The 19,897-nt window shown below is 38.6% G+C and overlaps 1 protein-coding gene across 2 annotated transcripts in view; it reads left to right on the top strand.

The window, feature by feature from the left end:
* The first annotated feature begins 8,035 nt into the window (after positions 1–8,035).
* The window catches only part of LOC136255795 (uncharacterized), a 34,048-nt gene continuing 22,186 nt past the window's right edge, over positions 8,036–19,897 (top strand). The window contains exons 1-3 of one of the 2 annotated variants that reach the window (XM_066048689.1): positions 8,036–8,148; positions 13,392–13,514; positions 16,189–16,361. In XM_066048689.1, coding sequence (XP_065904761.1) covers positions 8,064–8,148; positions 13,392–13,514; positions 16,189–16,361 — 381 coding nt within the window. In that variant the 5' untranslated portion in view covers positions 8,036–8,063. The remainder of the gene's footprint in view (positions 8,149–13,391; positions 13,515–16,188; positions 16,362–19,897) is intronic. The other variant, XM_066048690.1, reaches the window with a different exon arrangement.

Genomic DNA, 19,897 nt, shown 5'->3' with positions numbered 1-19,897 from the left:
CAGTCAGTCTTACATCCATTTTTGGTAAGTTGATGGAGTCTATAGTTAAAGATTATCTAATAAGTCATTTAATATCGAACAATTTGCTCTCAGCTTACCAATTTGGATTTGTACCTGGCAGATCATGTACTACTCAATTACTTCACGTACTTGATTATTTCACTAAATACTTAGATGAAGGTTACTCTGTTGGTGTGATATATCTAGATTTTCAAAAAGCCTTGACACAGTTCCCCACCAACGCTTGATTCAAAATTGTCTTCTTTTGGGATACATGGTAAGATGCTACAGTGGATAAAAGATTTTCTTAAGGACAGAACACAAGAAGCAGTGTTTAATGGAAAGAAATCTAATTCCATTCCTGTTACAAGTGGAGTCCCACAGGGTTCAGTGTTGGGTCCCATCTTATTCACGATGTTTGTCAATGACTTACCTTCAGTTGTATCAAGTCCCGTGTATATGTTTGCTGACGACACTAAGATTTTCTGTGTCGTACGAACTAGTGAGGATTATTCAGTACTACAACATGATTTGGACTTACTTTATGAATGGTCAATTCATTGGCAACTTAAGTTCAATATCTTGAAGTGCAAGCATATGCACCTTGGATTGATGCATCGCTATGGGCCATATTATTTGGATGGAACAGTTATTGACAATATTGATTCTTACAAAGACTTAGGCATTATTTTGGACCACCAACTTAAGTTCCACCTGCATATCACAGAGGTTGCTGCAAAAGCTAATCGATTACTAGGAAATCTTTTGATTATTTAGATTTTGATATGTTGACTAAATTATTTACAGTTTTCGTACATCCAACACTTGAATATGGTAACGCAGTATGGGGGCCTTTCTTTGTACTTGATCAAAGGAAAGTGGAGAAAGTCCAACGTAGGGTTACATGTTTAATTGCCATCATTAAGAGATAAACCGTACGAAGAGAGACTAGCAGCGCTACAGCTACCATCCTTGGCTCACAGGCGTCATAGAGGTGATATGATACTACTTTACAAGGTTATCAATAACTATTTTAATTCAGATTTTTCCACTCTATATACCTACTCCGATATCACCATTACAAGGGGACATCAGTTTAAGCTTTTCAAATGTCACTCAAGATTAAACTGTCGATCAAAATATTTTTTAATAGGTTAATTAATGATTGGAACGCTTTGCCTGCAGTTGTAGTCAACGTAAATTCTGTAAATAATTTTAAATCCTCAGTTATTAGATAATTACTTGTTTGATTCGAGATTTACTTTTGTATAATGGTTAATTGTACTATTGTGTACAGATCCGGTATACAGGCTGTGCCTTTACTGGTACTTTAATCATAATCATAAGGGATCACGGAGCTACAAAGTATGAAAACCACGTTTTCTTTTGTTAATATACTCATGGTGTGGCACGCTGGCTTCTTGGGCCGCACGACACACTACCGTGTGTGTTGACTATCGCTTCCTTAGAACATCACTGGGTAATTAATTTCACATAATATTATTGATATCATGCTATTATAGTATTCTACATAATGTTGTGACAGTATCCTGCCAGTCTCATGAGTGGGAGGAAGGTACTACACTGTTGATCATCTTCTCATTATCAACACTGCCAGTTAAGGGGTTGGAGTTTAATAATTGTCAGACAGTTGCTATGCCAAACTGCTTCTTATAGTGGTGATGTGAACTGTCCCATCAGATGGTATTTATGAAGTGGGTCCAGTGGCGTAGCCAAGAAAATTTTTTTACCGAGGCAAAGTTTATACATTGACTAAATTGAGAGGGTCTGCTTCTGACTCAACTGACTGATTCACAAATACTTTCAAGTATGAGTGGTACAGCATTTGCAGGTTGCCTATCTGGTTGGATGGAAGAAACTGTTTCAGAAGACTCTGAACGTTTTTCTACATGTCATAAGTAATGCTCCAGCATAGTTAATGCTACAGTATACCATGCTCCAATTATTAGACTACATAGTTTAATTGCATGCAACACAACTTACTCCGGAGATATTTTGAGCGGTCAGGCCATCCATGGACTGCAACAGAGGTCATAGTCATGCACACTGCTTTTGATTAATCTGATGTGATGTTTGTTTAGGCCCCTATTTGGTGATTATTAGTTTCTCATCCAGGCTTTCTAGTTGTTATGATGCGGGCGGGAGGGTATTACCATTATACCATTATTTTATAATATTAACACACTGATGTACAGACCTTGTCCAAATTGTCTTTCTTTCATATTACAAGCATTTCCTTCACCAGCTGAGTCTACTTTTCGTGATCGCCAACTGTTTTCGACAGTCAACTGAAAGCCTGCTTTGATGAAGTCGATAGAACACGATTGCAGCTGGCACTGCAGCAATTTGCTAAGGAAACAATAGTTCTCCTGGCGATATATAGCGCATTGTAGCATTCATCAACAAAAAATTATAACAATTTGGTATCACGTGTTCTTCTGAACATGCACAGAGTAAATAATGGCTTACCATGCGGTAGCTTAAGAAGGATGCGGGCGGTGGATGAGAAACTAATAATCACCAAATAGGGGCCTAGTCTCGCGTGCCAGACGGTTTGTGTGGGGGCGGCGAATAAACCGTCTGGTCACTGTTGCACACATTCTGGGACCACTGCCGGAATGTTGGCAGAGCCAATCAGATCGCTTCGCGCACTCTGTGACGAAACAATCACTAATAATTCAAATTCTTATTGTAATAAAGAACTGAATCTCGGCTACAGATCACTTTTTCGAAAGTTTAACAACGCCATGGGCTTAGGATCTTTGTTTCCCTAGTACAGGGCTCTTAAAAGCGTTCGTATAAGAACGATCGTGGTTTGCTACGGATTTGTGAAACGACAGAATTGTCGAGGAAGACGTTCAGCAATGTTTCGAATACGTCACCAGGACATTACCAGTACAATTATTGTCTTAGTCTGCTCAAAGAGGTGATTGGAACGATTATTGCATCATCCTTGGCGCAAAACAATGCCGTGATGCATTCCAGTGAGTTCACGGAAAGTGTGCAACAGTGACCAGACGGTTTATTTGCCGCCCCCACACAAACCGTCTGGCACGCGAGACTAATAGGGGCCTTAAGTCAGAGATTATTATCTCTTTCATGTGATGCTCAACTGCATATGCTAAGCATGTCAAGCTAGGGAGTCTGGGAGCATGCATGCTCTCTCAAGGAAATTTTGAAAATATATGCTTTGAAATGGCATGTGGAGGCTACTTTTTTGTTTGTAACTGCTAATGCATGATATGCAGGATCAATTAGCTCAATGCAATGCCATATAGTTGACTCACTGGAACTTTTGAAAAGTAATGTAAAGACAATTAACATAAATGTAAATGATCAAGCAGTGTAATGAGAACAGTGGCTATAATCTGTATTGAATACTCTATTAGATTATAATAACGATGACTGCTCTATTAGAGTATCTCGATCTTTAACAAATTCAAGTACGTAGCTGAAAAGTAGTCCAGCACCATGCAAGGCACCATGTCACCATAGGCTCCAGCCCTACTTAGTACTACAGTCATAGATTCTATTTTGTTTCGTACAGTAATGCTGTCTAGTAACGTGTGAGTAGAAAATCTGGGGTGCCAAAACTCAGGCCTGCTCAGGCTGTTGTTGAGCATTTTTTACTGAGGCAGCTGCCTTGGTTGCCTCAATGGTAGCTACGCCACTGGGGTCAGAATCACCTCAGGAATTGTCCCTATAGACTGAGAAAACTTAAGCTTAATAAGCAGAATACAAACATGTCCATCAGTGTGAATGGGCAATTGGATAATTGACTGTTACATCAATAACATGATTTCATCATTACTGGAGTTCTTGATAGATGCCATTGGCCTAGAGATACAATAATTGACATGACTTATATGGGCATGTGCACTCAGTTGGATATTGACAGATTAGGATATTCGTCCATTCCGCTTTGGCTAACAGAACTGCAAATGACATGTACGATATACTACATGTAGTTCTAACCATTGTGACCAAGTTTGAGTGTTACTCAAATTTTTTATACTCATGCAACTTTGTTTGGAAACTAAATTGTGGTTTATAAAATAATCATGTCCTTTGGACATCACCAATCTTTGATTAATAAGTGGTCTATTATCGTAGTGGGCATGCACCATTGTGACTGCAAAGGTAAGAACAATGGAGACCTCTCTACCTCAGAAAATTTGAAACATTATACTGATGGTATCTCAATAGATTGCTTGTCAGATCTCCTTTGATCACCAGTTTCACTCACTGAAGGTCATTGATGGTAAACATGTCAGTTGGGATTACCTTTATACAGAAGAGGTGCCTGGAGGGCTCAGTCATGCTGGTATATTATGTAGAGCCCTCTAAGTCGAATTACCTGGCCTGGGTGATCATGAGTAGGAACTACAATACCCCATAATTATTAAGTCTTTGATTTCACCTTTCCTCTATGCTATTTTCACAAAGGCTCATCCAATCCATCTGCAGTTTTAAACTTGTGAAATCTGCTTGAGCCAGGAAGGTCGTTCCACATATTCCATTGGAAGAGAGGGTCACTGTGCCACTAATCCCACAATCAAAGTCTTGGTTTATTAGAGGCACAGCTCTGGAGAAAGCCAGTGTACCTGTAATTGTTCTGGTCACAGTTTCAGAATTATTAAGCTGCAATAATTGCAGTACTAGTGATGTCAAGTCTGGTGGATTCACAGTCTCTGGATTATAGATGGAGCATACAAACTATACATAGACTGTCCATTACCTGGTTTTCTCCATTGTGAACTGTAACTCCCCATTGGTAGACTGGTTGATTTTGTAGTTGTTCTTGTTTTGTACATTGCACAATAGGACCAAATGTGTTACATGACTGTCTGTTATATACTATGTATGTCTAGTTTGTGCAATTGACTGTTACAGGAATATACAGTCTTTAGCTAGCTCCTCACTGTAGTGCCAAGCCTATAGGATTCACTAGTATGGGGGGTAATGGATGCTAATGTTGACTAGCATTATTATTGACCCATGAACATCCACGGAATGCAGGGCAGGAAAATTATCTGCTTGTATCATTAGTAGATTCTATACCCACCACTGCAGCAGGTATACTAAAAATACAGCTCATGTGTTCTTTTAATCATGTGATCCAAATTGTTTTACTCTGCCTGCTATGGGTAGTATTATCACAGCACCCCAACCACCCATTACTCCATCACTTTTAATCATGTGATCCAAATTGTTTTACTCTGCCTGCTATGGGTAGTATTATCACAGCACCCCAACCACCCATTACTCCATCACTTTTAATCATGTGATCCAAATTGTTTTACTCTGCTTGCTATGGGTAGTATTATCACAGCACCCCAACCACCCATTACTCCATTGCTTTTACTGGTGTTGAAGGTTAGTTTTCTGTTTTTGGTTAACTTTTACTTGAAGGGTCACTGAAATATTGTGAACCTGTTCAATGGGGGCCGGGCTTGCCTGTGTGTGATAACAGGTGAAAAAGAACAACAACATAACAGGCCTTGCAAGCTACCAGCTAGGAATGGTATCCTTTGCAAATTGAAAGCGGGAATGTTCCTTTTATGTGCGAATGAAAATTAAGAGCAGCCATATGCATGGGGCTTTGTCTAGAGAATTAATGTATGAAAACACAGTAGACACACTAGCAACAAAATTGTTGAGAAGAATGATACTTTACATGATCAGTGATTTAAAGTACTAGTGGTTTGTTCAAGTTATTCTTCCATAGCATTGTAACTGATGAATTATAAAATAACTACATATATATTTTTATTAACTTGCATGTACAAAATAAAGTTAGCTGTGTGTTACTATAAAGAGTTCAGGGATAGTATTAACTGCAGTAACATTAATTTTAGAGGTGGAACGTCATCAACTTGTTACCACAGTATTTACCAGCATGGGAAATATCTAAGATCGGTCATGTAAAATAAGGCTATTTAAATTCTTGACAATCGGCAAAGCTGTTCTTCCTAATTGGAGTAACAAAAACACATGTATAACACATGTACAGTTACAAGGACAATTAAGTAAGCAGAACAACACAAAAACTAAAAAAAAAAAGCACAATAAAAACAGAGTTTAAGTTTATGGGTTGGATAGTACAAATGATTACATCAAAATTTCAAGTTCACTTAGCTGCTCTACAACGTTTTTATCTGAATGCCTCTACACCTTTAACTTATGAGCTAATTGTGGATTTGTGATTGTGCACTTTATAAATCTAGTGCCTAATAGCTATAGGGCTGAAACAGATGTCGGTGTTATCCGAATATTTGTGTTATCTGAATATTTGTGTTATCTGGATATTCATGTTATCCGGATATTCATGTTATCCGGATATTTGTGTTATCTGCATATCCAGATAATAATTCACTATCCGGTTAGTAACCGGATAATAATAAATTAAAGTGATTTATCTGTCTTCCAACAAACCAACTACTCATCATGAGATAAATCATTTTCACCATGGAGAGTTAGCTAAGCTAGTTTTCCTAGCCAGCTAGTTCAGTTGAAACAGGGTACTGACATGTGAATGATGTACATTCAAATAGTCCATGCATATGGTGTCTTGTATCAATACCATCACGAATCACAATTATGACAAATTAAGTACATCCTAGCTTTACACCAGAGACCTCAACCTAGAATACACTTGGAGTGAGGAGGTTATAATGAGTGAGATTTGCTTATTTATGTGTGACGTATCATCTTAGTAGAAAAATCCCTGCACTGAAAATTTGCAAGATTTGCAACTTTCTTTGGCGATTTATACCTCTCCATTTTTAGAGCACTGTTTAGTGCTTTGCCAGGAGGTTTTAGCTAACTTACATGAGAGCTTAATATTCCAGGAATTGCAATGTGTGAGATGGAAAACCATACGTGAGACACCAATCTGATATGTGTGTCTCACGGGTACCGCGTGAGAGTTGAGGTGTCTGCTTCACACCTTGCTATGCCCCACACCTTGCTATGCCCCACACCTTGCTATGCCCCACACCGGTGTTTACTTAGCACTTCTTTGTGGTCGCATGTGCTGAGGACATGTAACTATTATTAATAATAGTCCAGTGTTACAGACACATTCACGTTTTTATTGTATGTATATGTACATTCTCTCATTGTTTCAATGATGGTATCAATAATCAGGCAACATGCGTCCACATATCTAACCCCCGACTTGTGGGTCAGATGTGGGAATGGCAAGGAGAAAAAAGTATCTAATTATGAAACTAAAATACGCATATTAAAGGCAGTCTGGATTACGTTGTCATCATAATTTTTAAACATGGACAGTAACCAAATACACAGCTAGCTAGCTACTGATTTTCAGTGTAGAAGAGTACAAAACATGCACACACACAAAGCAAATACAACGAGTTAATATTATGTGTTGATTGTAGTAATTGTTGTGTACAATTTGCAAGTCTGTTCTGTTGCTATGTTGGAATTGACCTGTCCACTAGACTCTGTCCATCATTTAGAATCAGCACGGAATAGAAAGTGATTGAAAGTCGAATATTTACAATTATTGGCAGAATTTGACAGATGAAACCATCAAAATTTCAATACTTGGACTTGGCCATTACCAACCAGCCTCCATTGGAGGCTACCTTAATTTCATCAAAATTTTCCAACCCTACCATAAATATCCCCAAACTCGTCTCAGTACTGTAAGGAAATGTTTAGATGATGCTGCCCACTGGCCAAAGTATTCTAGCCTCTGAGAGGATATTTTTGGCTAGGGATAATAAAGAGTGGCTGGATGTGACTATAATTTTATATAGCTTCTATTTATTTTATTTTTATAATCACACCCTTGCCATGCGGCCCATGCCCACGCAGGTTCTTCCTTAGGACCATACACGTGGTCGCATGTGACCGAGGACTATCATACTTTCTGTAATTTATGTACTTTCATCATTTCATAATTGATGGTTTTCTCTCTCTTATCTCTCATACACCACACTAGTACCTTCATTTATGATTAATAGTTGAAACTGTTTCGCGCCTCTAGAATTTATTGCTTTACGCGGGATACGATGTTGTCAGGACTGTTGTTTCCACGGTTTAAGGTGAACCCAGCTGCAGTTAAGGACCCGTCAAAGTATCTACCAAATATTAAATGTGAGTATAACTCGTTGTGCATCAATGTCACTCCCCACCGGCGTTGTGCGTGGGTTGGGGTCAATCCGGTCATTTGGGTCTCATTTTGTCCGGCCTTATTCGCTTTAGATTCAGATTAGTGATCATACTAACAAGCTCGATTGTATTGATTGGGATGTATTTACGTGTGACCACGCCCACCTTTGGGAATATTAAATTTGTTGCCTGTAGGCAAATGTACATGGAGCCATGTGGGGATTGTGGGTTGCTGCAGGGTGTGCTGTATGTAGTACTTAGTATAACATTGTCAATAACTAACACTTAAACAACTAATAACTTTAATATGCCGACTGAATAATGTACAACACAGTAAATACAGGATACAGGGGCGTAGCCAGGAATATTTTGAAGGGGGTTTGGATTTAAAGTAACTGGAATGTCTTAAGGGGAAGGCCTGGGTGCTTCCCCTAGACCACGTTTGAATGAAAATTTTGCATACACAAAATGTGCCCTTAGGCAGTAACATTAAAAGATGTTTGTGCATCTAACTAGCTAAAACCTACACACTGCTGTTTATGCAGCTTATAGAAACTATAAACCTATTGTAATACTGACTAATCTTCACTTCCAGACAGCATACTGACAGCCAACTTCAATTTCCTAGCACACGGAAGCCCTTCACACTTGAGTCCCTTATTTGGCAATACTTCTTTCCAGCTATATACATTATTCTCGGCCGGTCCTCCTGTTGATAGTCAACAACTTCAGACTTGGCTTGTACTCCAATATGTTCGAGACATCACGTGACCACAACATGTAATAAATAAACAAACAATTCATCAGGTAAATATACATCAACAATTCACAGTTCGTGCTAACCTGACACATGTATAACATGACCACTCAAGTTTAGTAGCTGCTGCCTTAAGCTTGTAATATGTCTCAACCAATCACTGAACTGTCCTTCGCCGTTTCACTTGCGACATTCGTCACGTGCGCAAGTGATCACGTGATGCAATAGATATGATTTGCAGGGTTCAGCATTAATGTGATGTGACCCTCAAGAGTAGTACAGAGGAGCGCCAGTTGGAAAGTAGCTACCGGAGAGCTCCAGGGCTGTAAGATTTGGTGTGATTTTTAATTTTTTAAAAATCTGCTTCTGAAAGGGGGGTTTGTCCGAACCATCTGAACCCCCCCTGCCTACGCCCTTGAGGATACAGGAAATTAACTACATCAGCAGTGTGTGTGTACAAGTCAGTTAAAATGTTACACATTATTAGACATGTGAGCCACACCCACTTATGGATCATTCATTGCGTAATTGTATGACCTAGTCTGCATGGGAAAACTGGCCTTATCACCTATTTAAATGTTACTATTAAGATATGCCAGTTTTAAGCATTCAGTATGTTGTAGCTTGCCAATGGTCCAAGCTATGTGTACCATGTTCTGCACCAATTCCTTACTTTCCAGAGCATCCACTCAAGTAGTGGACAGCTAAGTTTCCCATCATTTTAGATAGTTTTTAACTTGATGTTGACTGTATCAGGTGAGCTCAAAAAGGGATGGGAGGCAGGGGCCCGGAGGAGTGCTAGAGGCTGCACTAAAAATCTTACAGAGGAAGGCGTTGGCCAAGTTATTTAGGTCTTGAGACTAAAAGGACATTTACAGCATGCACAGGTCTTTATTCGACGCCACAGAGATGTACAGTCGCATGCTGCCATGGCTTGGAAAAAGCAGCCAGGAAAAGCAGACCACTAAAGTCTAGGTTGTGAAATTAATATAGCTTTGTATTATTGGTGAAAAATCAAACCTGCTATCATGGGCGGCGATAAGAGCCGGTTTTCCCAGACCTAGCCACATAATATGTTTAAATTTTTGTTTGCTATAAATGCAAGTAACATTGTACTCAAAATCAAATCCATAGCTCTTGACGCACACCTCTGTTTTAGGTCATATCTGTCAGGTCAGTAGGTTACAAATATCCTACACAAGGGACGACTTTGGCTGACAAATCCCCTACAGATCAGTGAAATCACCCTACCTGGGGTATTCTAGAAATCTTGATATCAAAACACAACAACTGGATTATAATGACAAAGTAGGCTGATGCTACCATACAGTAAAAACTTTGGCGGTAAAAAACTTTGGCGAATTTGGCAAATAGCGTTCAATTCGCCAAAGTTTTTTTTTGCCAATTATTTTAGATGATCACATGAGCACGTTGAGTAACTAGAACTTGAGATAAAGGTCAGCTCGTACCACCACGCGATAAAGATCGAGCTGACTTAGGAGATCTTGTCATCATCTAGGAATGTGTCCCACAGTTGTAAGCACTCCTTGGGATAGCATTTCCAACCGGCTTCTCATTCACATGTCAGTTAGTTCATCATCTCACGATGGATTTGTATCGTCTCGTGATGGATTTGGCCAAATACTTTGATATACGTGATAACCTCTGCTACTGGAGTTCACTGAAAAAGTAAATACGGTCGCTCTCAGCATCGCAGGAGATAGAGAAGCACGCCTTTGCTAGCACGTCATTAGATCGGTAGCTACAAAAGTACTGCTACAACAACAACGCTAGTTACCTATACACTTACTACACTACTTAATTGATGAGTTGACACCTTGTCATTTATCCTTATGTACCATACAGTAAAAACTTTGGCGGTAAAAACTTTGGCGAATATTATTTCATTGCCAAAGTTTTTTCCACCAATTTTTTCAACAGAGGGGTTTCAGCACACTTTTACTGCCAAAGTTTTTTGCTATATGGTATTCTGATCCCTAATTAGATTACAAGCCATATAACAGAAGAGTTAACAAAATATTCCATCTTTATGGGATCCCTAAAATTTTGCACTCTGATCAGGGTAGAAATTCTTGTTACAAATCCTAGAAGCCTTTGGCATGAATCGTTAAACTGCATACCACTCAGTCTCTGGTGATGGACAGTGTTGGGGCAATTACTTTTAAGAGTAACTCATTACATATTACTTGCAACTGAACTATTTAGTTACAGTTACATTTTACCCATAAAATAAAGTAACTATAATAATATTACATATTATATTACTTTCCATCCACAGCCTTAAGCTGTCACGTGTGAAACTACTACTTTATCACGTGACATGATTGCGTTGTTGGACAATGTGTAAATCTTGGTTATAAGTAAGAAGCTGGTGAATAAGCTTCATTCAGTAGGCTTCGTTACTTCATTGTGGCTAGGCGTTACTCTGTGGATTGCTAATGAGATTAGTAACTTTGTTACTTGTAGTATTAGACTCTATATAGGCTGTTTCGGGTGGGTAATAAATCTCATATACTCCACCTTGTTTTCTAATATACTCCACGTCTTCAGGCACAATATAACATATGCTCAAAATCGGGGTTTATATATCCAATCGCTATGCATTGTTCATGTGCATTGATTTAACGGTGCTATTATTTTGTGACGTGAGGACGCATAGTTGCCATGGTGCTAGTATTATTGCAAGAAAACCAGCCGAACCTACAGCAGAAACAGCCATGGATGAGGTAAGTAATCTGAGTGTAATGTGAAATAGAGTCTTAGACTCTAAAGCAGTTATACGGGCACAATGTTGAGTCTATGAAATTTATAAACCCTCAGGCCCTTAGTAGTGCCCTCGCTTCGCTCGTGCGCTACAGCCCGGGCCTTCGGGTTTATAAATTTCATAGACTCCACATTGTGTCCGTATAACTATTATATAATATTAGCTAATATTACGCTTGTTACAGTAACTTCATTACTTAGGTAACATGTTACATTTATAAGTAAAGTAACTTGAGTTATATTACCAGCTTTTATAGCGTATTTCATTATATTACTTTGTTACCACAAAAGTAATAATTATTACGTAACGCGTTACCCTAAACACTGGTGATGGACTAGTGGTAATTGGTCTCTGCCTTTTGGCATACATCCTCCAACACAATGACTGAGAACAGGATATTTCCCAGTGGTATTGTATGCCTGCAGTACTGCAGTTCACTCATCCACAGGTGTATCTTCTTTTGTTTGGTCACTGTGTACACAAATCACCTGGAGCAGCACATGGTGTAGTATCTTACCAATAATAGCTTTGGCACAAGTACAGAGCTACAGTCAACAATAGTACCATTTTGATCATGTCACTCAATCCAGTTGGTGATATAGAGTGGCTATCGATCCTCATGGGAGGCAAGCTAGATCCTAAGTGGGAAGGAGGATGGCTGTTAGGTTCAAAGTCCTACACAATAAGTGACAGATGAAAATAAAAACTGTACACATTAATACCATATAAGGCATAGAGTGCAAAACCAGACAACGGCAGAATTGAACAACCATCTCATGACAACAAACTTGGCAGCCAGTGGAACACATGGCTCTTGAGTTGTCCACCAGCCATGATATCCATCTCATGTGATCCATCTCATGTGAGAGGTCATTGTTATACAATCATAAGTGATTTACTCTGTAGCCATGACAAAAGTAGTTTAATCTTTTCATTATATGAATAAACGTTCATAACACCGTGTGGATATTATCAGATTTGTTGTGAATTCACTTTTATGTGTTTTTTTATCTGTACCGAATTTCAACTAATTCATTTGTGCTCTATAATAATTTTGCAGCGTGCGAAAAGAATTTATACTCCTGTGGACTCCTTTATAAGAAATATTAAAACAACAACAACAATGAGGAAGGAATCAAAACTTTGACTGCCCACATCTCTAGTAAGTAGAGCTAATTTTTGCTGTGTAGCCTACCTTACCTGTCGGACAGCTATATTGCAAAATAGTTGTGCTTCAGAGAAAAGACCATGGAGCTATGTAGAAGTGAAATCATGTTTTATTTCTTCCTGTCAACTGTCAATATACACACTGTGTCACACACTGGTTTTCTTGACCACACAACACAACTTGACTAGACAACTAGGAGATAATGCCTTCTCACAACTCAAGGAGTGACCATGACAGTACCAACCACTCTGATGTACTAACTACACAACAGCAGCTGGGGACATGAAATATTACCAGTACAGTAGATCATGTGATCTTGTGGCTATGCAAGTGGTTACAGAGTCCTCATATCTAATCTGCCAGTTTAGGTAACAACTGGCTAGCCCCCGTACATGGTGACAGTGTGATAAAGAACCCTATATATGGTGTGTGTTGTGTTCATTGTGTATTTGATGACCCCAGGCTACTACTGTATGTGTACTGTATATCATGTGAGATTATTTAAATGTTGTTGCTAGGTTACTATGTGATCCCTGATTGGTTAGAAGAGCAGCTACAGAGATGGGAGGATCCAATTATTAAACTAGCTCAACAATTATTTCTCAACTTTGTTGGGTTAATAATGAGTCGTCTGATCTCCGGTGAGTCAATATGTGACGATATTGTTACTGTACATTTTGTAATCATCATTGTTTTGGAGCAACTGCCCCCCCCCCCCCCCCCCCCTCTCCAAATGAACCATTGCTATATTCTTTTGATTAAAATAGTAAACCTTATTAGAGGTGTACCGATAATCGGATCGGCTACAATATCAGCCACTGATATAGTATTTTTTACCAATATTGGTATCGGTACAGAACAGCAGGAGGACCGATATCGCTACCGATATTTATACAGTAAAAATAGTTTGTACATAAACGGATTATGCATTGGTTTTCTACGTTATCCATGTGGCTCTGGCTTATTGTCCACTCTGCAACAAGCGCTACGCTACGAGAAGCCATATAAATACACACGATTCTAGTGTTTGTTGCTGGAAAGCTTATCACAGCTGTCTTTACAAATGAAGCAGTTATAGAGTACCTTTGTAATAAAAGAAGGATCACAGGATAACCAAGGACACTCGCTGTACCAGCTTTCTTACAAGCCATTAGAATGCGGAGTAATGCAGAAATATCTGTTTAAGACTTCATAAAATGTTTGTGGGTACCTGATTGTCTGGATTGCACAATAGAAACCCAAGCTGTATACCACCACAGGCAGAGTATAGCAATGAATACATGCACATGTTGTTGTTGTAGGGTAGGTAAATGTACACTTTTGTTTGCTTAAAATATAAATGCAAATATCGGATCGACTATCGGTTATTGGCTTCTTTTGGTTGCATCAATATCGGATATTGGTACATGCCAAAAACCCATATCGGTACAGCTCTAAACCTTATCAAGCTACAATCAGTTTATGTAACTATTCTTTCTGTATTCATCATTTATTTCCTGAAACCAAAGTCAAAGCAGCTGTCAAACTGTCACCCAGCACCTTCATGTGTACTAAGCACCTCTAAGAATAATTATCATGATTCTGGTGTTATGAAATTCATAGCCTTTTAAACTTCTTCTAAGACTTCACAACCATCTGCAAAGGCCAAATTAAATGACAAAATTGAGCAGTGAGACACTATTAAGATGTGATTATTTGCTGCTTCAAATTTGCTGCTTTAATTGATTATTTGCTACCACCTCATCACGTGACATGATTGTGTTGTTGGACAGTGTACAAACCTTGGTTATAAGTAGTAAGACGCTGGTGAATAAGCTTCATTCAGTAGGCTTCGTTACTTCGTTGTGGCTAGGCGTTACTCAGTAGATCAATAATGAGATTAGTAACTTTGTTACTTGTAGTAATAATATTAGGTAATATTAGATTAGGTATTAGATTAGGTAACGTGTTACATTTGTAAGTAAAGTAACTTGAGTTATATTACCTGTTTTTTTATAGCGTATTTCGTTATACAGTGCATCCTCGCTTATCCGAACCTCAGTTATCCGAACACCTCGATTATCCGAACGCCAAATGGGACTGTTCTATTAGAGTATTTTGTCATTAGTGTGCATTTTATTAGAGTAAATGACTGCTCTATTAGAGTAGTTCAACGAAGCTCTGTATATCAATCAATGGGCTTCAGTTATCCGAACAATTTCACTTATCTGAACACTTTTGGCAAACTATAAGAACAAAGCTGTTCAGATAACTGAGGATCCACTGTATTACTTAGTTACCACAAAGGTAATAATTATTATGTAACGCGTTACATAAGTAATGTGTTACCCCCAACACTTGCCAATATACACACAAACCAATTAACTGGTTATTGCCCAAAAAAAAATATTGGTAGGCAATTAACCAGTGACAAAAATTTTGTTGGTGTACAGCACTACATTAAATCCCATCCACATGTGTTATTCAGCCATCTTGTTTGAATTTGTGTCAATCATCCTAATAGTACATAAACCCATAGTGGCTACCAATATTAGTGTTGTTCCATCCTTATTGTCAACATCTACTAGGGGTCTCTCCCAGGATTGTAGAACACCATTAAATTACTCTACTGTCAGTTTCTTGCTGTCAACAATTATTGTATTATACTTGGTTAAATGTTGTAGCATTTATTACCTTAGCAAACAAAAATTATTTCAAACTTAACACTCGAAAACCATCTTTAAGGCTTCATTTTTGAAATTTGAAATCAATTGTGGCACTACTCAAGTGTAGCTACTATTGAAAGTACAGCATTTAACCAAGGAAATATGGTGAACTATGGTGAAATATGGTGAAATATGGTGAAATATGGTAGATCATGGATCAATCTCCCAGAAAACAGTGTCAACCAGCCACCTTTGAATGGTTAATTATTTATTTTAGATTACAAATTTAGTGAATACTGTATATTTGTGTGTCGTACTCTATATAGAGTTTCTACACAGTAATATAATATACTTGAATTGACTCATCAAACTTTATTCAACTAATATACCATAGATACACAAATTTTTTAGGTACATGATTTTCGTGGATTGACAAATTTCAGTATTTTGTGGTTTTATTTTCCATCACTGCTCATTTTTCACTGAGGTTACCTATTAGAAAACATAGAGCTGACCTGATAATTGTTAATTTTTTAGGACGAAAATTTCGTGGACTGCCACAAAATTTGTGAAAATGATGTCCCTAAAAAAATTTGTACGTTAACCCAAGGATCTAACGTATTAATATAATCCCACCATGATCATGTGATCACATGATGTCATGTTACAGGTATAACCTCACTGGAGATGATGACATTATACCCGATAATATTGTTGACGTTAGGAAAGGACCACATTGGTCTAGTGTGTCTCTGTTATGTTAGTAGTATGTGTGTTACCTCACTACTGACTAAGAGACTAATATGGAGGTATCGACCTTTTATGGTCAGTAGAGCTAAAATGGTGAGTGTGTTGTGGCTATTTTGGTAACGTATGTTTTAAAAGGCATTTATTTACTCTAAATGGCCCACCACACATATTTTAGAATTGTCACAATGTTGTTTGTGCCAAAACCAAACGGTACCAAATTCACCTGAATTGTTGTTATTAAAATTTTTACCATTAACCTACCATCACAGCCATTTCTTGGCCACCACCTTGGATTTCACATCTTTTTTCATCCTGGCCTTTTTGGGGTCACAATTTTTTTCTACAGCTTGGATTTTTTTGGATTAGATACCGTATAGCGGGTTATTTTCGAAACAGAAATTTTCGTACAAGAAGCAAAATCTGAATTTCGAAAGATTTTAATTTCGAAGAGTGCATATTTCGAAGTCCGGATGGATTTCAAATAAATGGAAATTCGTGTCACAAATTATGAAAATGCGTGAATGTTTGCCAAAAACTGTTACTGATGGAATAATCCCCATTCCTGTGCACTGGAGAGAAGACTGAGGGAGTCTCGGGTGGAGTGAACTCACTGGCACGATCACGCTCCATCATAGCTAGCTCATATCACCATAGATTCTAGAGCAGACGGCATCAATTCCCATTCTGGATCACCTGTTTTTTGGTTATTGGTACAGTTACCCATTATCATCAGCAATACTGAGCTAAAACTCGAGGAATACGCGAACAAATCGCCAAAAGTTGGACGGTTGCTTTCACTTGTGGGAATTTATTTTCGAAAAACAACCGGACGTGGGAATTTATTTTCGAAGAGAAGGGCCTCTTCGAAATATCCGAAAATAAAAACATTTCGAAAATTACCAGCTATACGGTAGTATTAACTGGGTGACTGGATATTACAAGTAGCACAACATCAACTAGTTCACAACTGAATTAGCTACACAGGTAGCACAACATCAACTGGTTCACAACTGAATTAGCTACACAGGTAGCACAACATCAACTAGTTCACAACTGAATTAGCTACACAGGTAGCACAACATCAACTAGTTCACAACTGAATTAGCTACACAGGTAGCACAACATCAACTGGTTCACAACTGAATTAGCTACACAGGTAGCACAACATCAACTAGTTCACAACTGAATTAGCTACACAGGTAGCACAACATCAACTAGTTCACAACTGAATTAGCTACACAGGGATTACAACATCAACTAGTTCACAACTGAATTAGCTACACAGGGATTACAACATCAACTAGTTCACAACTGAATTAGCTACACAGGGATTACAACATCAACTAGTTCACAACTGAATTAGCTACACAGGGATTACAACATCAACTAGTTCACAACTGAATTAGCTACACAGGGATTACAACATCAGCTAGTTCACAACTGAGTTAGCTACACAGGGATTACAACATCAACTAGTTCACAACTGAGTTAGCTACACAGGGATTACAATATACACACTTATTGTTCACAGCAGAGTATACACTAAACATCTTGATAGTTGAAAGTTTCCCATTAGGTGAAATACTTTAATAGAATATACATTCGTTACTAAAATGGTTACCATTAACCTACCATCACAGCCATTTCTTGGCCACCACCTTTCACCATAGCCTTTTTGAGGGCCGCACTCTTTTTTTACTATTATGATTAAAGTACTTGGTAAAGGCAGAGCCTGTATACCAGAAGGCCTTATAAAGGCCTAAGATGTTTATATTAACTTCACTAAGTATGTTTGAAAGTAGGAGAAAGAAGAAAAAATCCATGACTGGACCTGGGCAGCCTCAAACCTGCAGCCATCCGATTAATGCTTGAACAGCTTGGCTGTTTTGGATTAGATTTCACTTCTTTTTGTATTTGTATACCCCAAAGCCAGCCTATAGTCAGCTTTGGGGCTTTTTAAACCTATCTTTTATTCTTTACCACAGGAAGAAGAAAAAGATGAAGCAGATTTTAAGCACTTTAACTATTTCTGATTTTATCAGTAAATGTACAATTTATATACTAGTTAAAGCACTGCCGCGAGTGCAATATGAAAAAAAATAGCACGAGGGCGTGGGCGAGAGACTAATACAGCACGAGGCGAAGCCGAGTGCTGTATTAGGTTCGAGACCATGCCTGAGTGCTATTTTTTCCATATTGCACGAGCAATGGCAGTGCTTTAACTGGTTTATTGTACTAAAGTAGTGGCTGCGAAGAGTGGGGGTGACGCCAAGTAGCAGGAGGTGAGTGCCTATCCGCGTAAGCTCGAGATCGTGTGTATTCACTGCAGTGATTAACATTATTCATACTCGTTCATACTGCCTCCAGCGTCAGAGCACCAGCGTGATGAAGCTAGCTAGCTACGTAGCTTTAATTGATTTGGACTGCCGAGAGCGACAGTAAGTGGTCAACTGCTTCTGTCTCGGTTGAGGCCTGGTTTAAAGCCCATGAGTAAGTCTGTGACTTTGTTATAGAGAGGCTTGCTATTTTGTTTGGCAGGTGAGTGCATTTATAGAAGCCATGGTGTGGCGCTGGGAACGATACCATGAAGGCAACTGGAGCGAATTAACTTATCGTGTTCCACCTGGCTTTACAACGTGGACAGGAGTCATTTTGTAGTGTTGATAACGCCATGTGCTCTGTTCCTTTTTGCTAAGAATGGCTTTCAGGGTAATTCACCCACTTGTGTTTAGGTCATGGCATTGTTCTATGTGTTTATGATACGTCATAATTGTTGAATGGCTTCATAACATTGCAGTGGTTTGGTGAAAAGAATGCGATAATGTGTCTGGCATCATATATATCTATGCTGGCATTGGTCAACTTGTTTACTGTTTCAACAGTGCTGTATTGGGATCAAAGGGAAAATACAGCACACTTGGGCAAATACAGCACAGTTGAAATAAATACAGCACCCTGCCAGCTTTGAAGTGTGCAGCCAAGTGTACAATATGGAAATAAAAGTACACTTTTCACTTTGATCTTTTCACCCAAAGTACAATAAATATATATAATACATATATTTATTACATGTCAATTGTTCCCTACGGATAACTTGTTTGCAGCTGATCTCTCCACTGGGTGACTTGAAATGTAACTGAAGTCTCTACAGGGTGATTTGCTTGTAGATGAACTCTCTACAGGATTCTCTATACAGGGTGACTTGTTTCTAGCTGAGTGCAGGGTTATCTGTTTGTAGTTGAACTCTCTACAGGGTGATTTGTTTGTAACTGAACTCTTTACAGGGTGATTTTGTTTGTAGCTGAACTCTCTACAAGGTGATTTGTTTCTAGCTGATCTCTCTACAGCGATACTTGTTTCTAGCTGATCTCTCCTTTTTCTAGCCGTTATCTCTATAGGGTAACTTGTTTACACAGTAGCTGAACTCTCTACAGGGTGATTTGTTTGCAGCTGAACTCTCTACAAGGTAACCTCTTCTAGCTGTTCTCTCTACAGGATGATTTGTTTGTAGCTGAATTCTCTACAGGGTGATTTGTTTGCTGCTGAACTCTCTACATGTTGGTTTCTTTGTAGCTGAACACTCTACAAGGTGACTTCTTCTAGCTGAACCCTCTACAGGGTGATCTTTT

Source organism: Dysidea avara, chromosome 5 (genome assembly GCF_963678975.1).
Source record: "Dysidea avara chromosome 5, odDysAvar1.4, whole genome shotgun sequence".
NCBI classification, from domain to species: domain Eukaryota; kingdom Metazoa; phylum Porifera; class Demospongiae; order Dictyoceratida; family Dysideidae; genus Dysidea; species Dysidea avara.
This window is presented reverse-complemented; position numbering and strand designations above follow the sequence as displayed.